Source organism: Triturus cristatus, chromosome 10, assembly GCF_964204655.1.
Source record: "Triturus cristatus chromosome 10, aTriCri1.1, whole genome shotgun sequence".
NCBI classification, from domain to species: Eukaryota; Metazoa; Chordata; class Amphibia; order Caudata; family Salamandridae; genus Triturus; species Triturus cristatus.
In genome coordinates, this window is record NC_140593.1 from 124,953,750 (window position 1) to 124,981,048 (window position 27,299).

Genomic DNA, 27,299 nt, shown 5'->3' on the forward strand with positions numbered 1-27,299 from the left:
TGGCATCGAGCGACGCAGGTCCTGCTCCTTCTCCACATCGGGGCTGAAACCGGGGGCGTCGTCGTCCGGTGAGCCAGGCAACGTCGGAGGTGGTTTCGGTGTGGTCTACGTCTGTGTCACAAGGTCAACCGGCATCGACGGGGATCCAGGCCCGGAGCCATGGGGTTCCTGCGGCGTCGGAGCCGACAGCAATGCCGGAGGCGGTAAAGGGCTATAACCCCAGTTGGGCCCCCGGGGCCCAAAGGCGCACAAGCAGGGCCTGACGGCCCAAAGAGGTGAGTCATGGCTGACAGAAATTCCTACAGCTGGGCCGGAGTCGCCGACAGACCCGGGAAGGGCGGCTAGGCCAGCAGCGACTGCGGAGACTCTGCCGGACCTGCGGGGAGGCACCGCCCGCACCCTCTGCTGTGTCGCACAAAGGGAAGTCGAGAGTGATGGCGCTTCTTCGACTTCTTGGAATGCTTCATCTTACTTGACCCCGAGTGCGAAGACTTCGATCTCTATGAACGGTGGTCCCGGGTCCGCGACCGGTCCCTCGACCTCCCACGGGACCGGGAACAATGAGCGGAGCGGAGCCGACTGACTGACTTCTAGCAACTTTCGGGACCGCTCCCGTAAAGTCTTCGGCGCCATGATCCGGCAGTCAGAGAATGGCTTGGGGTCGCGCTCCAGGCAGTAAGGACACACGCGGTGCGGGTCTGTCACCGACATCATGCAATGACAGTCTCCGCAGGTCTTGAAGCCGGGCATCCCCACTGCACCAGGAGTCGATTGCTCAAAAAATAGAGACAAAAAGCCTAGAAAAAACTGTCAAAAAGTGACAAGGGGTACCGCTCTCTCCACATTTGCGCTCGCTGGCACCGAAAAAGGAAGAACTGACGTCAGTGCGAGAGGGCGGCGTCTAAGTAGCTGCCGTGACATCTCGGCGACCACGATGGACAAAGACCCACACAACGCCACCTTCCGACGCGCAGGGGAACTGCTGACGAAAACTTTCCGGATCCAGTCTGATGCCTGGGAGTAATTCTAAGGAAAGGAATCTATCACTAACATGTTTGTTTCAGATATCTGCACACAGCTGAGGACACTATGAATGAATGAATTAATGAAATTAGATTTATAAAGCGCGATGGCTACCCTGAGGACTCCTAGCGCTACGGGCAGCACAGCCAGAATCGGTGGGATGCATGTTAGAGCCAGTTTTTGTAGAGCCAAGTTTTTAAGAGCCTCCGGAAGACAATCAGATTGGGTTCCTGTCGAAGGGAAAGTGGGAGAGTGTTCCAAAGAGTTGATGTGTTGTACGTGAAGGACCGTCCGCCACTTCAAGCTCTCTTTATTCTGGGGGGAGGACCCTTCCAGGTTGGTATGGGCATTGGGTACCAACATGGAGAAATAACGAGCATTGGGAGCCAAAGTCCAAATGAAATTCCCTAACATGTTGTGTATTAAGTGTAATAATAACATGTACAATATATGGAGTACACAAGAAGTAGATTTAATCAAGAATTTATAAAGGAATAGGTTAATTGAAAAAGGAGCCCCCCCACACCTTTAAATGACATAGAAGATGTTTAAGTGGAGTAAGAGAATCTATAGAAGGCGATGAGTTCTTAAAAGGCACAACTAGTACCAAACATTGAAAAAGAGTTCCTAATGGGAGTGTCACAGAAGGCAGGGAGCATAAGGGAAAACAAATGTCCTCAAATCTCATGAACAAATCTCAAGAAACAGACATTGATGAAACAGATGAAAAAGTAATTATGATTAATTGTGAAAAATAAACTTTGTAACACGGGCGTGAACGGGCTATGAAGCGAGAGCAGTCGAAATAATACTTGAATATTTAAGACAATGTAAAACCCACATAATAATACTAAAAGAGATGCTTCTTACCAGTCAAGAATGTAAAGCTCTGCTAGTAAAGAGATTAATTCAACATGTATTTTGCACTGAGTAGACATGCTCAACTAAAGGAGTATGGATTATAATTAAAGGGAGGCTCAAGTAATGAAGTCAAGGCATGTTGTGCTTCCTTGACAATTTGAAGAAGGCTATCAGCTGACAGCTTTGTATAAAAAAATAAATTCAGTTTATAATTGACGACACGTTTTATCAAAATGGGCTCCAAACAACGATTTAGTGAATTGAAGTGTGTAAGTGCGATATACAATGCATATAAATAAAGGTAGTGGCTGACATGAATTTAAAATTCAATAACATAACTCAGTATCCAAGTATGGTATGAAAGATTCTGATTAAAGTCAGTACTTTAGCATGCGTACCAACGTTTCATCCCCATATAAATAATATTTTGAAACGGGGTAATCATGAGGAGCAAAAATAAGGTAGCACCAATCCTAAGTGAAACATCCAGGAGTATAATTTACTTCACCTCTTCATCATTAAAAGAAAAACAAACTAAATCAGGAAAGTATGAAATTTGAGATTGCTGACATATTAAGGAGCCTTAAAAATGAAAAAGGCAGCAGGGCCAGATGGCTGGCAAGGACAACTTTGTGAGATGGTGAAGAAGGTCACCTCAATTTTAACAAAATATTAATGAAAGGCTTCCAATTCTGCTTTCCTGGAACAAGGCAACAACTATTCTACAACAAAAACAAAATATAATGTCCCGCTCCCGTCCGCCGTGTGGTTTCCCAGCACTGGTATAAGCAATAGACTCCCGAGAGTGAATGGGAAAGGTGCAGGAATCCAGGAGGGTGTCTGGCGTCGGGAATAGAGTCAAACGCTGCCCTAATTGACCTGAATCTGTGACGGGGCCCCGCGGAACAAAATGGCTGTCCGGGCCACGCCAGAGAACTCGTGTGGAGCGCGGAACTAGAAAGGGATCATCAGCGAGGGATTGCGGGTGCTGGCGCCGTCCCTAGAAGCGGCTTGCACCACACGGACAGCCACGAGGAGCGTGTTCCCACAGACGGAGGTGGAGCTCCAGGCACCAGAGGGAAACAGCAGGAGGTGCGGAGCGTAAGCCACATCCCACGGTGAGCTGCAAGGGAGGCCAAGAGCGCACACCAGTGACACCACGACAGGAGAGCCCTAGGCACGACACAGACAGAGGTATGGGGTCCGGCGGCCCGGAAAGCACCTGAGGATCCGAGGGGCCCAACTCCAGGGCTCCGTACTGCTAGCAGCAGTGTCCTGAGCAACGGGTCCTGACGTCATTGGCAAAAAGGAGGGCCCGGACTTAAGGCTCCCCAGCTACTGCACACGCAGGGCGGCATACCCTCACAGGGACGACTGCAAACACAGGAGAGGGCCTGGCGTGCCCCCTGGGCGTCCAAGAATACTGAGAGGCTGTCATCAGGCCCGCCGCCTTGGGAAATAGGGCATCTTGCACTTTGGGCTTTGGCATCAACAGGGTGCAGGAGGGGAACGGACGACCGCCCAGCTTCACAGCCACTCCACGCGGTGTTGGGTCCGCACACCGACTGAGGCCGGGATTGAGGGGGACTGGAGCCATAATTTAAAGAGGGGGCCTCTTGGATAAATGGAACGGCTCCAAAGGAGGCAAGGGCCTTAGCAAGCGTGGCCTGAACATTGCAGGAGGTGGCACACAAGAGGGAAAGCACAGGGGGCGGTGGAGCTCCTTCAGAGGCCCACCTCAACAGTGGAGGGCCTGCAAGGTTCGTGGCACGCCGTGTAAGCACTACTGGAGCACAAACTGACATCGCACGACAGAGGCCATTGTGCAGGGCGCACATGGGCATACAGCAGAGACGGCGCGGCCTGATCTGAGAGGGCGAAAGGGGAGAGTCCGTTTAGTTCCATCTTTAAGGCACAGAGTGGACGGGCCAGGGAGCACTGCGCACGCCTGGTGGGACGCCCTGGGACTTTCAGCTGCACGTTCAAATCCTCAACGCTGTGGGCGATATACATACTCTCCGCGAAGACCTTTCCACCGAGATAAAAGAAGTGAGGCGGGATCTCGACACAGTGGGTGACAGAGTGGCCACATTGGAGGATCACAAACAGACCCGAGATGACGAAGTGGAGCAGCTGCAGCAGGAAGTGATCCGACTTCAGGAACAGCAAATAGAGCTCCAGGCCCACGCAGAAGACTTGGAAAATCGCTCCAGAAGAAACAATATTCAAGTGAAAGGAGTACCTCCCAAAGAAGAAGGCACGGATATCACCCAGTATCTTCAAGACCTCTTTCGTCACTTATTGCAGGAGTCACAGAACTTTGTCATCAAAATTGATAGGGCTCATAGAGTTGGTCTGCAGAGGAGGGCGCCGGCGCCTCCCCCAGATATCTTGGCATACTTACGGGACTTTCAACTAAAGGAACTCATCCTGCGACGAGCACGGGATGCACAACACCTAACATACCAGGGTCACGCAATTGCCCGGTACCACGATCTGGCAGCGATAACTCTGCAGAAGCGCAGGGACTTCCGCCCGATAATGACACATCTACGCAACCAAGGTATCTTCTACTCCTGGGGTTACCCTTTCCGCATCATCTTCAGATGGGACAGTAAATTGCAGCAAATCAAATTATTGCGGGAGGCATGCTGGGTTTTGGGCACTGACTATCCTCAGCAAGACGAAACTGTCAAGGGTGATCACAGGGGCCAATGGGAGAGATGCGTAGAGTAGGAGGACGAAAGGGGCCAGAGGCATTGTCAAAACTGGACTCGGAGACCATAGCACAGGAACATCAAGCGGTGCTAGCTTCCTTATCTGCCAAAGCCGGATCCAGAAATAGCGAATGAAAGGACACAGGGGTCTGACAAGTGGTAACCAGCTGTGCCGGGGGATCGGATGGCCACGAGATGCACCAAACCACCTGTTTCACCAAGGGGACGCAGTCGCGCATTGCGGCTCCTGGAATCTTTAGGGGGGTACTTCTTTTGTTATTAGTTGGGGTTAGGGCGGGGGGGGGGGGGAGGGAGGGAGGATCCGGTGCTCACAGCAGGTATATGCACTCAGCTCTTGGGGTTCGCCACACGTTCACATGAGAGTTGTTCCACAGGTACACATAGCTCTGACCTGGGTAGCTAGAAGTGGTTTAGGGGGAAGGAAGAAGGTTGGCCTGATATCCAAAACATCTCAGTTCACAACTACACAGCTGGCCAAGGACATTGAGAAAGTACTCACGCTTAACGTGAAGGGGCTCAAAAACCCCATTAAAAGGAGAGCAATCCTATCATATCTGGAACAGGAAGAGGCAGATATTTGTCTTCTACAGGAGACACATCATCTCCCCAAAGATTGTCATCGCTTACACTCGAGGATGTTTCCCCAGCAATATTTCTCTTCTATGGGGGAAAAGGCGGCAGGGTGGCTATCTTCACTGCCAAGCACTGTAGGGGGGCAGTGAAAGAGAAGGTGGCCGAAATAAAAGGGAGGCTACTGGCGTAAACTATACAATTTGGTCCCCGATCCATGGTGGTAGGTTCTGTATATGCCCCTAATTCGGGGCAAGAAGCGTTCCTCAAAACAGCCTTGGCCGACACAATGGCCTCACAAAACCGCATGACATTAGTAGGGGGAGACCTGAATATGGTTATGGATTCGATCAAGGACAGATCAAAGTCCATTTACCACCAGCGGAGGGAGTTGTCAGGGAAGGGGAATAAATGGTTGAAAGAAATGGGCCTAGTTGACATTTGGAGAGAAGCTCACCCCACTGCGACACAGTACACATTTTATTTCCACAAGAACAAGTCTTATGCCCATCTGGATTATTTCCTGGGTATGCTGGAGCTTAATACAGGGGTCACAGACGTAGGCAGTGAATCTGCGGCCCTTTCGAACCATGATGCAGTGACAGTGCAGATACAGCTGCCACAAGGGCCCTGATCATCTGGAGGTAGGAGGCTTTAAGATACCATGCTCCACAGGAAAACGGTACAGCAACATGTCACTAAGTGTATTTAGGAGTACTTTGCCCTAAATGATACCCCAGACGTCTCTGTCACAACACTATGGGAAGCAATGAAAGCATTAGTGAGGGGGGGAGTTCATAGCCTTATCGGCAGCGGATCACAGAGAATGTAAGCAACTGCGGGATACACAGTCGAACGGGAGCACCCAGGGTATGGAGACAGCTGAAAGCGGCCAGAGCACAGCTAGCAGGCATTGATCTAGATAGAGCGGAGTATGCTGCGGTCCAACTAAGACACTCTTATTACATTGGGGGAGATCGCACGGGCCGATTATTAGGGAATAGGCTGAGGGCCCAACGACAATGAACAAAGGTGCTCTCGCTGCGGAGGAACGGACAGAGGGAAGCCACGGGGGGATCAACAGATAGCCCAAATCATTAGGGAGTTCTATGAGAAGCTCTATACAGCAGACACCATCTGACCGCGACATGCTTGCTTACTTGCAAAATGTCAACGTGACACTACTGTCACCAGAGCAGGCACACTCTCTAGACGCCCCTGTCCACATTGAGGAAGTAGTCACGGCTTAAAGTGCTTAAGTCCCCGGACCCAGACGGGTTCCCTGCTCTTTTTTATAAAAAGTTCTGTCATGTTCTAGCGCCGATCTTAACACAGCTGTTTAACTCCTTCGGAGGCGCTAACCCGATTCCGGCGACGATGCTGGCGGTGGTGATAGTGGTCCTGCCCAAACTGGAAAAGATAGGCAGAACTGTGGCTCGTACCGTCTCGTGTCCCTCCTTAAAGAACAAGTTACTTACCTTCGGTAATGATATATCTGTAAGAAACATTAGTTAGTTAGATTCCTCACCTTAGAATATCCCCAGGCGTCAGGCTGGATCCGGAAAGATTTTTCGTCAGCAATACCCTGCCGCGTCGCTAGGCGTCGTCTGCGGCTCCGCGTCCGTCGTCGGCATGACGTCGGAGTACTTAGACGCTGCCCTCACGCGCTGACGTCAGTTCTTGTACATAGCTTTCCGCGCCAGGAACGCAGAGCCATGCAAGAGACTGACACTGGTGCCAAAAAATTCTAGGGCCCTGATAGGGATAACCTCAACCCTAGAAATAGGTTCGCAGAACAGGGAGGATGGGTGGATCGGTGAGGAATCTAACTAACTAATGTTTCTTACAGATATATCGTTACCGAAGGTAAGTAACTTGTTCATCTGAAAGAAACACGTTAGTTAGATTCCTCACCTTAGAATAGATACCCAGCAATACCAACCCCGGTGGTGGGTCTGCGAACCAAGATCACACCAGAAAGTCCTGGAGAACAGAACGGCCAAAGAAGCCGTCTCTCCGGATTTGGCTGTCCAGGCAATAATGTTTAGCAAACGTGTGCAGCGAGGCCCATGTTGCTGAGTGACAGATGTCCTGCAAGGTGACTCCCCGGCCCAGGGCAGTTGTCGCCGCTGTGGCCCGAGTGGAATGGGCCCTCAGCCCTACAGGAGGTTCCTTTGTAGCCAAGAAGTAACAAGCTTTGATACACAAAACGACCCACCGAGAGATGGTTTGCTTGTGCACCGGCCGCCCCTTCTTAGCGCCCACGTAGCCAACAAAGAGTTGGTCATCCACCCGGAACTGCTTGGTGCGGTCCAAATAAAAGGACAGCGCCCATTTTGGGTCCAGACGGTGGAGCCTCTCTTCCTCTTTTGAAGGATGCGGAGGCGGAAAGAAGGTGGGCAACGTAACAGACTGCCCGATGTGAAAGGCAGTTACCACCTTAGGGAGAAATGAAGGACGAGTCCTGAGAACAACTTTGTCCGGATGGACAGAAAGAAAAGGAGGCTTAGAAGAGAGAGCCTGGAGCTCACTCACCCTTCTAGCAGAGGTGATGGCTACCAGGAAAGCAGTCTTAAGCGTCAAGAGACGAAGGGGACAATTATGAAGTAGCTCAAAGGGAGCGCACATCAGAAACATCAAGACCAGATTCAAATCCCACTGAGGCATTACGAAAGGGACAGGAGGAAACATGTGAGTAATACCCTTAAAGAAGCGAGAAACAACTGGGGATTTGAAAAGAGAAGGCTGATCAGGAAGCAGTCAGAAAGCAGAAATAGTAGAAAGATAACCTTTTAGGGTGCACAGAGCAGAGCCCTGCTGGGCCATGGAAAGAAGAATGAGGAGAACCACAGAAAGAGGGGCGGAAAGGGGATCCACAGCCTTTGCTGTGCACCATGCCACAAATTTGATCCACCTGCAGGCGTATACCGATTTTGTGGAGGGACGCCTGGCTGCCAGAATAACATTACAGACTTCAGGAGGCAAGTCAAATGGCATCAACTGCCGCAGCTCAATCTCCACGCATGGAGGTGGAGGCTGGACAGGTTCGGGTGGAAGACCGTCCCATGCTGCTGCGACAGAAGGTCCTCCTGAAGAGGCAGTCGTATCGGGGGATCGATCGACAGACTGAGTAGCTCGGGATACCAGAATCTTCGTGCCCAATCCGGAGCCACCAAGATGACTTGGGCCCGGTCGCGCTTGATCTTCTTCAGCACTCTGGGCAGAAGTGGTATAGGCGGAAAGGCGTACAACAGACCGCAACTCCACTTGCGATGATAGGCGTCCCCGAGCGAGTGCCGCCTTGGAAACTCCAACGCGCATAACTGCTGACATTGCGCGTTTTCTTCGGTGGCGAATAGATCTAACCAAGGCTCTCCCCACTGCCGAAACAGGCCTTGCGCCACATCCGAGTTTAGACGCCATTCGTGATCAATCATGCACCGGCGGCTGAGTTAGTCTGCTCTGGCGTTCAGAGAGCCCGCCAGATGTTGAACCACCAGGGTGATGCCCTGATGTTCCAGCCATGTCCAGAGGCGCACAGCCTCCTGACAAAGCCACCCCGCCTTGTTTGTTGCAATACCACATGGCGGTGGTGTTGTCCGTGAACACCTGCACTACACTTTCCCGGACAGAGGGAAGGAATGCCTTCAGTGCAAGCCGGATCGCCCTCAGCTCCAGAAGGATGATATGGAGCCGGGACTCCGCCGGAGACCAGAGGCCTCTGATCTCCGCCTCTCCCATGTGGATTCCCCATCCTAGGAGAGACGCATCCGTCACCACTACGTGCTTCGGTTGGGGTAGGGAGAGGGATCTGCCACTGACCCAATCGCGATCCGTGAGCCACCACTGCAACTGTCTCACAGTGCCCTCCGAGATCAGGACGTGGTCGGACAGGTTGCCCCGATGCTGGGCCCACTGAAACTTCAGGTCCCACTGCAGAGCCCGCATTCGCCATCTGGTGTGATGCACCAACAGGATGCAGGAGGCCATCAGACCCAGAAGCCGCAGCACCAACCTGACCGAAACCCGTGATAGAGGCCGAAAGATGGGAATCAGAGCCTGAATATCCCGGACCCGCTGTTCCGGAGGATAGGCCCGGAACTGCGCCGAGTCCAGAACCGCTCCGATGAAGAGGAGCTGCTGGGAGGGACTCCGATGAGACTTCAGCACGTTGATGGAGAACCCCAGCAAATGCAAGAGGTCTGCCGTAGTCTGGAGGTGGGAGACAACTGCCTGGGGCGAGCCCGCCTTCAACAACCAGTCGTCGAGATAGGGGAAGACTAAAACCCCTGATCTGCGCAGATGAGCTGCGACCACCGCCATCACTTTCGTGAACACCCGAGGGGCACTGGTGAGGCCAAAGGGGAGCACAGTAAACTGGAAATGCTCCTGGCCCACCGTGAATCGCAGGTAACGCCGGTGGGCCGGCAGGACGGGGAAGTGGAAGTAAGCGTCCTGCAAGTCCAACGCTACCATCCAGTCTCCAGGGTCTAGGGCAGTCAGAACCTGAGCTACAGTGAGCATCTTGAACTTCTCTTTCCGGAGGAAGGTGTTGACGCTCCTGAGGTCCAAGATAGGCCTTAGGCCCCCTTTGCCCTTCTGGGGAACCAGAAAGTAGTGGGAATAACAACCACGACCTACTTCTGGACCAGGAACGCGCTCGATGTCCCCCTTGGCCAAGAGGGCCGTAACTTCCTCCTGCAGAAATTGCAAGTGATCCCCCGAAATTCGGTGGCACTGCGGTGGCATGGCTAGAGGGCTCGCCTCGAAGGGCAGGGAGTAGCCCCTTCGGACGATTTGCAGCACCCACCTGTCCGATGTGATGGTGCGCCAGTGGAGCAGGTGATGGCGAACTCTGCCTCCCACTGGCGTGGAATGGGCCTGAAAGCTCGGACTAGGAGGGCTTTGAGGCGGATGCTGCTGGGGTAGATGTGGACGGACCGGCACGTTGTTCCCCAGTACCGCCTCGGCGGAATCCACGTCCACGACCGCGCGGAGGTTGGTTCTGCGGCCTGTGGCATCCCGCCCCTCGGCAAGAGCCTGGGCGAGCCGTGTCCAGGCCTCCTCCGGACACTGGGACAGCACGTCCTCCACCGTATCCCACAGGGAGTGGGATTAACGGTCCAAGAGACAAGCGGTGTTAATAGACCGCAGTCCCAAACTAACAGAGGAGAACAGCTTCTTACCAAACTGTTCTAGTCTCTTGGATTCCCGATCCGGGGGAGCGGACGGGAAGGAGGTCTGGGAAGTGGAGGCCTGGATAACCAGGCTCTTGGGTGTGGGGTGCATGGACAGAAAACTGGGGTCGCCCGGTGCAAGGCGGTGGCGCCGGGCCACGTTCCGGTCCACAGGAGGTCTTGTACCAGGTGCCCTTCAGAACGTCCACTAGTGCTTCATTAAACTGCAGCAGAGGCTCTGAGGAGCTTGCTGACGGCTGGAGCACTTCTGTGAGGAGGTTAGTCCTCACGGCCACAGCAGGTAGCTCCAGCCCAAGGGCTTCGGCCGCCTTGCGCAGCACCACAGAAAATGCAGCACCTTCCTCCGAAGCCACGGTCGGAGGAGAGATGAAGCCAGTGTCACGGGAGTGTCAAGACCACTGGCATCCCCCAGCTCGTCTGCCCAGTCCTGTGATAACTGGCCCTGCCGGGCCAGAGGGTCATCAGACCCCTCCCAGTCGTCACCGTCATCCGATTCCTGGTAGACAGGTGGAATGATCGGAGCTGGGCGGAAGATGAAATTGACACCCATCGGCATCGGGTGCGGCGTCAGGTGGTGCCGCTCCGACGCCGGGACTGAACCAGGGAACGGCGTCGTCCAAAGGCAGGGCCGGGGTGGCACCGGAGTCGGCGCCGGCTGGGGGGTCGTGAGGTCGACCGGTGCCGACTGGGATCCAGGCCTGGATCCCGCGGGGACCTGCGGTGTTGGGACCGGAGTCGACGACGGTGCCGGAGCCGCCGTCTCGCAAGGCCTCCCAGTCGAGCCCACGGGGCCCGAAGGCGCGCCAACAGGCGGCGACGGCGGAGCCAGGCCTCTCATGGCCGAGAGGAAGACACTGATCTCTGTCGGAGTCGCGTCAGTCCCAGGGACCGGCGGGTATGGGGACGGATGTGACTCCTGCGGCTCCGACCACCCGATCCCTCAGCCGAGTCGCGCGACCGGCGAGGGGAGCTCGAAGAGCGATGTCACCTCTTGGACTTCTTACTATGCTTCGACTTACCCGAAGACTTGGAACCAGACGAGTGTTGATGACTGCGGCTCTGCGACTGGTCCCTCGCCCGTGAACGGCGCGGAGCCGACTGCCGGAGCTCAAGTAGCTTGCGGGACCGCTCCCGCCTAGCCTTCGAAGTCAAGGCCCGGCAATCGAGGCACGACTCGGCATCGAGGTCGGCCTCAAGGCAGTAGAGGCACCGGCGGTGGTGGTCCGTAACCGACATCAGTCAGTGACAGGAGTCACAAGGTTTAAAACCAGGCATCCTATCCTACCGTCGAGTCGACGAGAATAGACCAAAAGAGTCCAAAACGTTTAGTCAAAAAATGACTAAAAGGGTATGCTCTTCCCGGATCAGCGCAGTCTGGCGCGGAAAAAAGAAGAACTGACGTCAGCGCGCGAGGGCGGCGTCTAAGTACTCCAACGACGTTATCCCGGCGCTCGACGCCGCCGACGGACGCGGAGCCGCAGACGACGCCTAGCGACGTGCAAGGGTATTGTGGACGAAAAAAAATTCTGGATCCAGCCTGACGCCTGGGGATATTCTAAGGTGAGGAATCTAACTAACGTGTTTCTTTCAGATGTAGATTTTAAAATATTCACGGGAATACTAGCCACAAGGCTGGGCCCTCATATGCCTTATCTAATAGAACTAGACCAGGCGGGGTTTATCCAAACCCGGCAGAGTGGGGATAATACAAAGAGGATACTACACCTCATTGACAAGGCTCACAAAATACGAATAATTGCGCATTTGTTGACTGTCTACTTCGAAAAAGTGTTCGACCGGGTAGATTGGAGATTTTTTCACACGTTATCACGATTTGGGCTGGGGGAGCAAATCCGGGAGTGGGTGGGCTGCTGCTATGGGAGATCTACGGCCTCCATTAGAGTCAACGGCCTTTCTTCACACTCCTTCGATATTCAGAGGGGAACCAGACAAGGCTGCCCACTTTCCCAGTTATTGATCGCTCTCTACATAGAACCTCTGGCACAAAGAATACGAGACAACCCCAACGTTAAAGGGATTCCATTCGGAGGTGAAACACATCCAATCAGTTTATATGCTGACAATGTGATAGCGGCCTTGACGGATCAGAGGGACTCCCTTCCTGCATTTTTAGTGGAGCTAGAAATATTTGGCCAGGTCTCAGACTTTTGGGTAAACGTGGATAAATCTCTGATCCTAGAGTTAAATCCCACAGCCCCCACACTTAGACCCAGGGAAGATTGGGAGGCTGGGATACAGAGGGTTAACACTATTCCCTATTTGGGGCTGGAGTTAGCGGCAACAGTCCATCACACGGTTAAATTGAATTATGCTAAACTTGGGTGCCAAGTGAAAGAAAATCGGGGCAATTGGAGTAAATATCACCTCTCTTTATTGGGGAGAATAGCAGCGGTCAAAATGTCCCTTTTACCAAAAGCACTGTATTTGTTTCAAACTCTACCAGCGCTACCACCAGAAGGAGTGATTGTTTCTCTGCAACGCGCCATTAACCATTTTGTGTGGGCTGGGGCAAGACCACGGATGAGCAAGAGACTGGGGTACATGCGCCCAGAAGAAGGCTTGGGGATACCGGACCTCCTAAGCTACTATAAAGCGGCCCAATTGCGATACTTAGTGGAATGGGCTAGGCCCTAATCTGAAAAAAGGTGGCCACTCCAGGATAGGGCACTAGCGGGCATCCCTCTATGAAAGGTCCCCTTCCTGAAATAATCGCAGCGTCCCCGCAATCTACTGCGTTCGCCGATCAGCACGTCTGTGATGAAAGCCTGAGACGGGGTGGCGACGGCCAGGAATCTCACAACTTTCCAGTCTCCTTTAACTCACCTGTTCTGGAAATAGTGAGTTTAAGCCGGGTCTGGAGGACAAGGCATTTATGACGTGGCTGGACAGCCCCTGTAGCTCGGTGGGGCATCTCTTTGACCTATTAGGAATCGTCCCATTCTCTCAACTAAAACTAGACTGTGGGATCCCACAGACGGATAGATTACGTTACATGTAGCTCAGGCACTGGATACTTCAGCCAGGGGTGAGAGAACTGGTGATACGAAAAATGGCTCATCTCTAAACACACCGACAAAGGGTTGATTTCAGAACTATATGACATGATCAGGGACCGCTCACACCCACATTCCACACCAAGTCAAAAACGGTGGGAGAGAGAACTGGGAGGAGAGCTTACACGGAAAGACCTTGGAAGGGATCCATTACAGAGCGAAAAACACTGCGCGAAACGTGGCCAGTATTGAACCAGCTATGAAAATAGCTACTTACTGGTACCTCAAGCCAGCGAGTCTACATAGGGGCAATCCAAATAGAAGCCCTACTTGATGGAGAGGCTGTGATAGTGAGGGGACATTGCTGCACTTATTATGGGCCTGCCCATTACTTACAAATTACTGGCTGCAATATTGGATGTTGTGGATGAACTATTCGATACGGAGAATCCGGGGCTTCCTGTATATGTAGTCCTGGGCCCTCCTAACCCAATTACATTTCTACTCAAAAGCATAAGAGGTCAACAGATGGGGCTGGCACTGGGGGCAGCTCTACAGAATATACTGACACACTGGGGGTCCTCCACTTCACCCATGCACCTAGGGTGGTTACATAGGATTTGGCACATCCTAGGGATGGAAAGAATATCGGCCACTTTGACCAATTCTGACACTTCCTACCAGAAAGTATGGAGTCCCTTTTTAAAACTGCTCTCCACAGAGTTCAATGAAATCACCCAACCCAAATATTTAACAGTACTGCGATTGTTAGACCTGGGGAATGCACAACATCCGCAATCGACTGATTAATGCGAGCCACCTACGTTCTGAAAACCGAAACAAGAGAATAGATGGGGAGCACCGGATGGGGTGGGGCGAAGGAGGGGTGGGGGGGTGGGGGGGTTTACTGCAAAAGGTAGAACTAAGACATAGCGCAATTCACTTAATGCTTCGGAAATGTTTAATTTGTGTACTAGAGTAAAATGGTAAGATGTTTTTTATAGATACAGGAGTGCAAACGGGCTGTACTAACCTTGCACTAGATTGCTTCTGCTTTTGCATGGTTTCCAATTGAAAATCAATAAATACATTTAAACATAAAAGCTACATGCCATGATTGATTGTGTATGTTGCTTTATATGTTGTGTTGTTTTGTTGCTTAGTATTTGGCTTAAAGGACGAAGAGTGCATCAGCAGTTGTTTTGAGCAATAGCTCCTTGCAGACAGCTAGGTCCGAGTTGATTTATGCTGCTTGCGACATAACACTACAGTGGGTGGTGATATATGCATTGCATTTAGCCAGACAGTGTATATTGCTACCGCCATGTTGGAATGTAAAGTCTGGTGGCATTTGCTAGTTTGTGTGTATTTGGATTGGAATAGTTGTAAGTTGTGTTGCGTTCCTGGTGTACATAAACAGGAGTCGAATGAGGGCGCGGATCACGCGTCCGTATGCGCCGGAGATCCCGTTGTTAATGTGTTAGCAGTTGCCCCATGGGGGCAACTGGTCGGCAATTGCGAGGTGGAATGATTCTGGATTGACGACTGTATGAGATCTATATGAAGACAATGCACTGTTTTTTTGTGTTGAAATTTATTAGCATTTCAGAATCATTAAACAAAAACAAGAAAACTCAAATACAAGTAATAAGGGTAAGGATCATATGATAGAGATTAAAAAGTAAATTCATATATAAAACAATATTTAATATTATGCTATCTAGGACAATAAATATATATAACAATATATAAAGGAAAGAGTGAAAAAGCATACACAATCAAGTTTTAAAAACGAAATGATAACAAATACAAACATGTTAAAGTAAAAAAGGATTCCATATCTGTGAAAATAACTCTAGTTGATCTTGAATATTATATATAATCCTTTCGTGCGAAGCATTTTGAATCATAGCAGATAACCAGGACTCTTGAGATGGTGGAGTGGAAGATTTCCATTGTCTTAATATACAGATTTTAGCAGTTGCAAGCGCGGTATGTAGGAAACGAGATTGTGGTTTAGAAAGAGTGGGAACATTTCTGAAATCATGTAATATAATATTAGCTGTGGAGAGGGGTAACTGCAGTGAGATAGACTTATGTAAGGTCTGACCAATGTAAGACCAATAATGTTTAACCAATGGACACGTGCAAAGAATATGAACAATATCACATCCAGAAGCATTACATCTCCAACAATTTGAATGTGGTAACAAGCCTGCCTTATATAATCTAACCGGAGACCAATGCCAGTCATGTAGAATTTTAAATAAGCAAAACTTTAAACGAGCTTCTCGAGCTCCCTTATCCAAACCATCTAGTATATTCATCCATTCCATATCTGAAAAAGAAGTCTGTAAACGTGTTTGCCATTTATGACGGAGATCGCAGGATAATGGGTGTGAAAATAATTGAGATGTAATTGTTTTGTAGAGACCTGAAATGACACCTTTCTGTTTGCCCCAAATTTGTAAATAAAACACTATTGGTGATATAGATAATGACCAAGGTGTGGCACCAAGAGCTTTGAGAAGAGATTTTCTAAGTTGATCGTATTTGGCATGCTGCAGCGGAGGTAAGTTGAATTCATCCGTTAACTGTGATAGAGGTTTAAGATCCCCGTCATGGAGAATTTGGTCTAGTGTGAGAATGCCTGCCGATTTCCATTGAGGCCATAGAAAGCTTCTACCTTTAATGCGTATTCTGGAGTTGTTCCATATAGGAGCCTTTACATGTAAACGAGAATTAATGCCCAAGATACGATGCACTCTTTGCCATATCTTACGCATTGCAGACAATAGGGGGTTACGTGGATCTATTCGGCTTGAACCAGATCCATATAAAACTGCAAGACCATTTGTTGCAGAGAGAAGATGTCGCTCAACATGGACCCAATGTGGTGTATTTAAATTATCTTCGAGCATGTATGAGAGCTGTGATAAATGCAAGGCAATGGTATAATGTTTAATGGAGGGAAGACTGAGACCACCATAGGAATGATGAGCATTTAATTTATGTATAGCCAGACGAGGTTTAATAGAACCCCATATGAAAGATTTAATTTTGGAATCTATAAGGCGCAATGTGGATAAGGGAACATGAAGAGGAAGCATACCAAGAATATAAAGAAAGCGCGGTAACGTAACCATCTTCACCGTTTGAACTCTACCCCATAAAGACAGACCCAGCGCTTTCCATTTATCAAAATCTCGTTGCATCTGAATGATTAAAGGCCCTAAATTATCTGATACCATGGCGTCCAATCCCTTATTTACCAAGATACCTAAATATTTTAACCGAGAAGGTTGCCAATGAAATGGATATCCCTGTATCACATCCCTTGAGGTGCCATCTGAAATGGGAAGTGCTTCACTCTTATCCCAATTTATTTTATACCCAGAAAAAGAAGAAAATTCCTCTATAATTTGAAGTAACGATGGTAAAGATCTGTTTAAATCAGTAATAGTGAGCAGTATATCATCCGCATAGAGATAAAGTTTAGATTCACCCACCGGTAAGGAAATACCAACCACATTGGAAGATTGCCGAATAGCGGCCGCTAAAGGTTCAATGGCTAATAAAAATAAAAGCGGGGAGAGGGGGCATCCCTGGCGGGTGCCTCGCTGTATAGTAAAAGTATCGGAAGTAAATCCTCCACAATTGACCAGTGCAGTGGGTTGTTCATATAACAATTTAATCTTTCTTATAAATTGTTCTCCCAAACCAAATTTTTCTAAGATTAGGAATAAATAATCCCACTCCACTCTATCAAATGCCTTTTCAGCGTCTAATGATAATGCCAAAGCATCATCCTGTAAAGATTTAGCAGTATGCAGAGTGTGAGCTAGGGAGCGTAAATGATTTCTGGAAGATCGACCAGGTACAAAGCCCACCTGGGTATTATGAATGAGAGAGGAAATAACTCTGCGCAGACGAGAAGCAAGAATACTAGCTAGAATTTTAATGTCACAGTTAAGAAGTGAAATGGGACGATAACTGCTACAAAGAAGTGGATCTTTTCCTGGTTTTGGTAAAACTGCTATTACTGCTTTATTAGATATATAACCTAAGGTGGAAGTACGTTCGGCTTCTTGAAATGCCGCATGCAAACAGTCTATAATTTTATCTCCGGACCAGCGATAAAATTCTGCTAGAAAACCATCCTCTCCTGGTGCTTTGTGATAAGGAAGTTTAAGGATAGCGTGAGAAATCTCTTCTTTACTAATGTCTTCATCCAGTATGGATCTATCTTCATCAGAAAGAGATGGTAGTTCTAATCCATTTAAAAAAGACAACATTTTACCCTGATCTATATGGGCGTCTGGAGTGTATAAAGATTTATAGATTGTGGCAAATTCATTAGCAATATCCTGAGGACATGTTAACATGGAACCCTTAGAGGATTGTAAAGCAGGGATAGCCATAGCAACCTCTCTTTGCTTCAATTGTGCTGCTAGAAGTCTACCCGCTTTTTCACCCTGTTCATAATGTCTTCCTTTCATTTTTTGTAAGGCATATTCCGCCTTGGAGGTGAAAAGAGAATTTAATGCCATGCGTGATTGTTCCAGTAATTTTCGATTATGTAAAGTAGGGCTTTTAGTATATAAACGTGTGAAATTGGTAATGTCTTGTTCCAATTGATTTTGTTTAGCAATATTTTGTTTGTTGAACTGGGCTGCATCTCGCATAAGTCTACCACGAATATCAGCTTTAGCAGCAGCCCATATGACCCTGTGAGAATCCACTGAATTTTGATTAAATGTGAGATAATCATGAAGATGTTCTTGCAATTGTTTTTCACCAAGGGGTGTTTTATGACGTTGGATGTTCATTCTCCAGGGTTTACGACCTGGTTTGGGTGTCCCAGTCTGTAGGCACAAGAGGACCGAAGAATGATCAGAGATGGATGCCTCCAAAATACAAGAATCTTGGATTGATCGGACCGTTCTTTGAGAAATTAAAAAGTAATCCAATCTTGATAAGGTGCCATGGGAGTGTGATGTGAATGTATATTCAACATCATTTGGGTGTGATAAGCGCCAATGATCTATAAGGCCGTTGTCTGCAATGATATCATTCATAAGGGCTCTGTCCGCTGCATTATTCTTATCAAGAGGTCCAGTTTTGTCCAAAACTGGATCTCTCACCAGGTTCCAATTGCCTCCGATGATGTATTGTGAGGCATCAATCTCCGACAGCAAACGATTCAAACGTAGAAAGAAATCTTTTTTAGCACCAGTAGGAGCATAAACTGAACCCACACATATATGAATATTACCAATGCACATTTTTGCAAAAACATATCTGCCTTGTGAGTCTTCCCATGTTTTAAGTACACGAACTGGTAATGTTTTTCTGATAAGGATTGCTACCCCACATTTTCGAGTAGGGCCTGCATCTGAAGAAGACCCATTGCTGATACTACTGTGGATAACTTTACCCACCCAATCTCTACGAAGTTTTTCAGACTCGAGTGTATTTAGATGAGTCTCTTGAAGAAGAGCCACATCCACCTTTTTAGATTGTAAATAGGAAAGAACCATCTTCCGTTTGATATAGTGTGTTAATCCATTGACATTACAGGATATAGCAAATAAATCATGAGCAAGGACCATGTTAGAAATAAAAAAATAAATAAAATAAAATTAAAAAAAAAAAAAAAAAAAAAAAAAGACTTGCAAAAAGATGTGATGGAAATGGATATAGAAGAGGAAAGGAAAAAAGCCACCAATAAGAAAGATAAATAAAGATAAAGTATAGAAAGCAAATAAAGAAAGATTTATAGACTACAAAAGAATAATAGAAAGAGTATAATAGAATAACAATAGACTTTTAACCGCGGGTCTGGGCGCACTATAGCACCGCTCTGGGCCGGAACTCCATTAATAAGGAAAATCCAGGGCTAGAACATTTAAAGAGAGAAAAAAGAAGGGAACAAAAAGCAATTTAAAGTGGCCAATAACATTGATATGAGAAGCTAGGAAAGAAAACCCTGAAAGAATAAAATAAAGTAAAAATAGAAAGTATGAACTAAGCTGGTAAGGAATATAAAGGGATATAAAATCTGCCCTTTAAAGGATAGCATATTAAGAGAGCATAACATTTATATTATAACATTTTGGAAATATATTAGAAGATTTAAGTCATAGTAAACTAAATATTGATAAAGATATAGGATTTGAAATCTATAAATATCTAAGAATAGGTCAAATAGTCATCATAGATAAAATAACTATATTGCATGTGATAGATAAATCATGCACTAATAACCTATAAAGGACATCATCAAGAAATATAATAGTAGTGAATAATCAAAATCCATAACCTAAATAATAGCCCTAATAAAAGATAAGCATGAAAAGTTAATACTGAGACATTTTGATGACTAATATATGTAAAATGCTACAGAGTTGTGACTATCTATTCATGAATACAGGAAAATAAATAGAACATTCCAAAAGGACAAGAGAATTTAACCAGTAAAACAGCACAGAGATCATCTATATCTGTCAATTAGAGAGACATAAGCAAAAGTACCTGCAACCTATGGTTTAATAAGTTATATAGGAGCCATGACATCAAAATTATTTCTCATTAGAGGCAGACTTTAGAGGAGAACGGGACTTATCTCGACGTTGTTCCTGAGTTAAGGTGGAGACAGTGTTTAAGGCGGAAGATGTATCATCTTGACTGCGAATAGACCGTTCAAATTCTCTGCCTCTTTGACGGGATTCATGTAGATTGCGACGCATGTCATCCACAGATGTGGGAATAGCTTGAGGATTCCGAGAAGGAGCAGGGGTAGGAGCAGACTGCGTGTCCATGTCTTGAGATGTCATGTCAACCAAAAAACGTTGTAATTCATCTGGATTGTAGAAGTCTCTGGTGTCCCCATTCTTAGAGACTCGAAAGCGTGCTGGATCAAACAAACCATACTTAATGTCTAATTTCCTCAATTGAGGTCTCATGGAGAGAAACGCTTTCCTTCTTTCATTGGTGTCACGGGAAAAATCAGCTGCCAATCGTATTTCATAACCATCATAAGAGTAGGAACCCTGAGTACGTGCTGCTATCAGTAGTTGTCGAACTTGCTCATGCCTTAGGAAACAAGCAATAAGGGGTCTTGGACGTGTGTCTTTACCGTGCCGTGGATGACCTAATCGATGTGCTCTCTGGATCTCAAGCGGTGGATCGAACTGTATGCCAACTAATTTAGGGAGTACATCACACAAAAAGGCTCTGGTATTCTGGCCTTCAATTTTTTCTGGAAATCCAAAAAAACGAATATTGTCTCTTCTGCTCCGGTCTTCTAAATCCACTAACTTACTACGCAGAAAAAGAAGTTCTTCATCTCTAGACTGCGTTGATGCGATTTTATTTTCAACAATTGTCAAACGTTGATCAAGACCCTCTGTTTTAGCATGGAATAGTGCTATGTCAGCTCGTATTGATTTAGTTTCTGAGGTAAGAGATGAAATGTTTATATCTATGTCTGTTAGCCGACAGCTGATTGTTGAAATTTCTTGGAAAAGACGATCCATGGCCGCATTGGATACCGCCAAGGAAGTATTATGTGCCTTATTAGAAGTTGATGCAGTGGAGTTTTTTCCAGACATCTTGCGTGGTTGTTTTAATACATCAGCAAATAAAAGTGAATGAGAAGGAGTGTTTCCACTCTTGTTATTAGACATTCACTTCTAACTTCAAATGTCGGGGAATATTTAAAACTGCAGACAAATAACCCTTCAAGTAGAGCGATCCAAAAAGCAAGATATAATCAAGTGCTACTGGAGTCAAAAAGCATTGAGGAAAATATCGCAGCAGTTTTATGTAGATTAGAAAAGTAAGCAACCAGTAAACCTGCAGCTGAAAAATCTCCTTATTTTAATGAAAATTATCATGAGAGAAATACTTAAGTTGTGAGGAGAAAAATAAATGAGGAGTTTGCGCTATATGAATAGCATTGATGCATATTGATGTACATGCAGACAGCATTAAACCTTTCAGGGAATGCTGGAAAAATCACTGCAACAATCATTTCCCTCACTTTCTTTCAGTAATAATCCTCATGTGAAAGGAAAAAAAAAAAAGCAGATTGGCAGTTCTGCACTTTGATTATGTTAAGTCTCAAGTGGAGTTGTCATTCATCATATATAAAATATGAGACCGGGAAGATTACATTCAGACTGAGGCCTGCAACACTTGTAGCCCAATTAGCAGGTAAGCAGTGAATATAATGTGCTATCAACTCACTTCCTTTTTTAACACATGTCTGTACACTGATTACTTTTAGCCAAAAGAAAAGCTACCTTTTTTCATAAATACATTTTCCATTGTTAGTCCATTTAGCAGAGGAGTCAGCAGGAATACAAGTCACACATGCTCCAGGAAACATAAATTATTACTGGGCCCGGCAGCCATGTGTTGAAGCAATGTTTCTTATTTCACTGAAGCAGTTGAAAAAAAGCTTAACCTTAACCCAGAGAACATAAATTACTGCTGGGCCTGGCAGAAGTGTATTGAAACAATGTTTCTTGCTTGAAAAGGAACTGTGGAAAAATGCTTAAAAAGGCAACTTAATAATATGAGACAGCAGAATTTCTTTAAATTGTTGTATTAGCAGTGAATTGTGAGTGGTTTTTTCCTCAGAATACAACACTTCAGTTATAGATGATTATAAAAAGGGCCGGTTTACCTCATGAAGAAAAAAATTTTTTGACCGGGAATGTTTCCTCCAGCCGGTGTCTCTGGAGTCACAGCCCAATTCACAGCTGACAGCTTCAATGTTCCGATTGCTCAGAAATGCCAAAAGAACATCCTTAGACACCTGCAAATAGATGTTCAGTCCATTTGAGTGCCAGCCCAGAGCAGAGCCTCACAGTTAGGCGGCCATCTTCCTACGTGGCCAGACCACGCCCCCCTCGACAATGCACTGTTGCCCTATGAGACACTCCGCGACCGGTTCGATCTCCCTCGCGGGGATTATCTGCTGCATGCGGCGCTGGTGTTGGCTATTCAGCGGCGGTGGAGGGGAGGGTTACCTGAGCCTGGAACGTCCATGGCTTGCCAATATGTGGTACTGGCGGCTGGCACCATTAAAGCTGTCACGTGTTAATATCGGCGGATGACCTGCGAAAAGTTAGCCCCCCTTATTAGGTTGAAGCAGCATTGGGAGGAGGATATTGAGGGCGAAATACCTGACAAAATATGGGCTGAGGTGTTGGGGAGGCCCTGGAAATGTTCCAGAAACGCCCGATTCCAACAGATCCAACTTTTTATATTGCACAGGGCTTACCTTACTCCTGTTAAAATTCAACAGTATTTCCACACGCTTACGGCGATCTGTCCTAGGTGTCATGTAGAGGGGGCAGACTTTCGTCATATGCTGTGTAGCTGCCCTCGGATCGGGGCCTATTGGCAGGAAGTATGGTCCTTACTATGCAAAGTTACGGACAGGGTGATTGAATTTGGTATAGCTCCTTGCTTGCTACACTGGTTTCCCCACACCTCGAAGACTAAAATAACTAGTAAATTTATAGATCTGGGATTGGTACTGGCCAAGCAGGAGATTACAGCTAATTGGAAGGCGCAGCGTGGGCCGAGATTGCAGAAGTGGAAGGCGGAATTCATTCGGTGGGCGGAATGTGAAACGGCTCTTAGGTTACAGGCGGCCACTAGAGCTCATAGCGATAGCGCAAAGGAGTCGGCCCGAGCCTGGAGAGCTTTAGCAGAACTTCTGAAATCCATAGACTCTGATATTGAGGTGGGATCGGAGATTAGCGACACGCAAAATATACCCTCCTCTGGGCCTGGTTAGACTGGTTATGGGAGAATAGATGGTTTTTCTAGCTAGCCTGTCAGTAGTCCTGAATTGGGAAAGTTTGAAGTACACCTTAGAATTGTAGAAGATGTAAGTATGTGCAAAGCCGAAGGCCTTGTTCTGTATCCACTCAACAAGTCATGCCAGGGGAGTTGTGGGAATGGGGGGTAGGGGGGAGGTAGCATGGGGTAGGCTCAAGGGTTTTATGTACTTTTCTTTTATTACGATATGGAACTTCCAAGTGTACTCAGTGTTATTAGCATTGTTACGGTGCACCTTGCTATGGAAAGATGTTGGTACGACTGATGGGTGGTATATCACAGGATGTTACCATGGGTAAGGACTACTTTGACTCTAAACCATTGCTCACGAAAAGACTTGATTGTACAAGGAGGATTGTGGATTAGGATCCTAGTATGTGAGCGGAAGCTTCTGCTCGAAATGTTCTTGACGTACTGTACAAGGTTAATCAATAAAAATATTTTACAAAAAATAAATAAACAGGAGTCGAATATTTCAAATGCAGCATGAGAAACTGAAGGGGGAGGTGGTTTGTAAACAAGCAGATAATACATAATTACACATTTACAAATAAATAACTGCTTCAGGAGATATCCACCCAAAAAGGAGAACTATCCTTAATGAAATAATATACTGAGTGCCAAGTTAATATAATGGTTGTTTTGAGCAAAGTTTAGTTTGTTCGTATATACCTCAATTTCAGCGACTGCTGCATCTAAGTCACAAATCCAGTTCTTTTTAAACTGCCTTGCTTGAAGTCTTCATTTCGACATATATGGAATAAATGAAAAACAGACCATTAACATTTTCATTAAAAGTATTTAGAATACACACGAACATCATGACTCAGATTTCTAACAGCACGATACGATCAATAAACCAATTTAACAAAGTGTGTGTGTACTTATTAACTTCAGCGTGAAGCATTCATTCTGTACATGCTGGTCACAACAGGAGTAACAAATCAACAAACTGTCTTATGACCTTCGCTTTAGTTTGAGCAGGAGCAAGGAAGTCATGAGACACACGGTCTACAGATTACGTAGCTATCCTTAGAGTCTCCCAACATAAATAAGAAGAACTATTTGTCCCAGTACAGACGGACTACCTCTTTGATGACAGCAGATTATGGTACACTACGTGTGTTGCTCACGGGTTAAGGGATTTAAACTTCAAGCGTCCTGGTGCATTCTTACCTTCAAAGATTAGGCACAGATGATTTTTTTTTTTATTACTCCAGTTGTGAAATTTACCACAGCCTACAAAAGAATAGTGGTGGGCGAACATTTTAATTACGGCAGAGTAATTGGAACAATTTTGGTAATTCTGCATTACTATTTTGACACGAAACTACCGAAATGTATGCATTACACCCATTTGTGCAATTAGAGTCATTTTTCACAAAAATCCCACTACAGGAGCATAGGAACAGAGAAATTTAGTGAGGGTGAGCAGCTGCTGCTGTTTATATTCTGTTACATTTAGCACTATTATCGTAGCACAAAATGTGTAAATTTTTGTAATTTTGTGCAACAAAAACAGGACTAAATGCTAGGTTACACTCCTTAAGTTACAGCAAATTACAAAAGTTCAACCCACCCCTAGAAAAGACCCCACTTTGCCTATGAATCACCATTAAGACCCTTAGTGCCATAAAACGTAACGCTAGCATGTAGGCCTTCTGAATTTCAGAGTAAATGACAATATTCCACTTTTCAAAAAGGAAACTACATTACATTGGAGCAGGTCTCATGCCCATGGTGGCTGCACAATTGCACTGGCCTATGAAAGAACACACGTTAGTTCACATATATTAGCAAAATAAAGCGACAAATTTTAATAGAAAATCAACTTGTATTCTGAGGAAGCAGTGGAAGAGTGGTCAAAATATGAGCCTCTACTCCTGCAGTAGTAAGTTCTAGATACACAATCTTTTTCTTTTATTTGGAACCTGCCTTTGGGTATAAATGGGGAATATATTGGTCTTGTCAGTAAGCAAACTGAGGTCTATTAGATTTATTAACTGAGCCTAGGATGTGGTTGGACAAATTAAGACCAAAACCTTCAAACATTGCAAGACATTTGAGTATTAGTTGAGGAAGGTGAGAACTCACCTCTAAGAATATTCACAATCCTTCTACAGGTGAATCACTAAAGTCACTAAATTAACCCAAGCTCAACCTTCTGGTAGCTATGGCAGAGAGCAGACACGCTTAACTTAGAGGCATTATGAAAAGCATGCTGTAAAACTGGTGACCTTACCCGGCGGGAATGGTGGAGTCCGACCTCTTCTGATCTGTCATTTCCGGCTTCTCCACAGGATCACGAGTGGGTACACGGAAACGAGACTGCTAGCGAATACGAAGACAGCGGGCCCTTTAAGTGGGCGTCGGCATACGAGGGTGAAGCCCCGACCCTCCGTGACGTCCCTGGCTCTGGATTGGTTAAAACAGGGGAAGTCCTGTACACAGGGGGTGGAGACACCGCGAGGAGGAAGGCGGAACCCGAGGAGACGGAGAAGCGGAGCACGTTGGACGCAGAAACCGGAAGGACCGAAGAAGGAGCCTCCAGAGGAGCTGGAGGAGAAGCTGAACCACAAGGCGAGCCAGGAGGCCAACGACCCTGCGGACCGCCGTGCCACACTCCCGAGGGAGGAGTGTGGCTGACACAGGTACGGCGGCGTTTGGCGGCTTGGCTAGGAAAGCGTAACGATAGCGTGTAGTGCGCAGCTGTATATAAATCTTTCCTCCATGACCTTCCACTCCACCCCCCCCCCCTTACCCTCACCCTACCTTTTCTTACCGTACCCCTCTTGCACTGAGCACTGTAGATACGAATAGTCACACCGGGTGTAAACCACACACTCCCTGGGCCCCCTTGGTGCAAACCCTGTAGAGGACTGTGACCTAACGGCTTTCCGTCCTGTCGGTCTTCTTTCTTACATGTGGAGAGATTCCCGACGCCCGAAGAAAGAACGCCACTTCCTGGGGAAAACGCCTATAGACGAACAGCGCCACGGACTCCAGTACCTTTGCCCGGGAGAGACTGACTTTCAGGACTCGAAAGACGTTGGTTAATAAACCTGTCAGAACTATAAAAATAAAACCTTCCTTAAACCCTACGGTTGGTGTCACGGTCGTCCCTTCACCCACGTCCACACATGCATGCAGTACTCAAACCGTAATAAAGTGAAAACAGAGCACAAGAAAAATTCCAAACCAATTTAAGAAAATAGACCATATTTTACCCCCTCACTGTTAGGCCTCCCCCCTCCCGTGCTAAGCCTTTTTTTTGCTATTTGGGGTAGTTCACGCCTAGGCTCCTGTAACTTTTTGTCCACATAAGGTATCCACGCCCAATTTAGGTCCTTTTCTTGCAACATCGTGAAGATTCTAAAGGTACCCAGGGTTTGTGGATTCCCCTGGAGGAGACCAAGAAATTGGCCAAAATACAGCTTTTTTTTAATTTTTTTTTTTTAGGAAAAATGGGGTCAAAAGTGCTGCAGAAGAAAGCATCTGTTTTTTTCTCTGTGTCTTGCTTCGCCTTTCAGATAATACAGAATCTCCCACACGGTGGCTCAAACATGGTGAAGCAGTAGACATAAAACGCAACAACACCTAGAAAAGGGTTTTACTTTACAAATGCAAAGACTCTTTTTAGAATAAGGCTTGGGGTTTTTATTTATGCAATGCTCTCTAACAGAAAGGTTTTCCCAGATGCCAAAATGAATCACATTCAAATGCGCACACACACACACACACACACACACACACACACACACACACACACACACACACACACACACACACACACACACACACACACACACACACACACACACACACACACACACACACACACACACACACACACACACACACACACACACACACACACACACACACACACACACACACACACACACACACACACACACACACACACACACACACACACACACACACACACACACACACACACACACTGGACGTCCTGAAAGATACTTCTGGCTGAAGTAATCTTTGTTTCGATTATATATATGTGTGTGTGTGTGTAT

General features: G+C 46.9%; 1 protein-coding gene across 3 annotated transcripts in view; it reads right to left on the reverse strand.

Moving 5' to 3' along the window:
• Positions 1-27,299, reverse strand: part of TOPAZ1 (testis and ovary specific TOPAZ 1) — a 1,878,688-nt gene that overhangs the window by 661,335 nt on the left and 1,190,054 nt on the right. For all 3 annotated transcript variants that reach the window (XM_085630596.1, XM_085630595.1, XM_085630594.1), the window contains one exon: positions 23,935-24,001. In XM_085630596.1, coding sequence (XP_085486722.1) covers positions 23,935-24,001 — 67 coding nt within the window. The remainder of the gene's footprint in view (positions 1-23,934; positions 24,002-27,299) is intronic.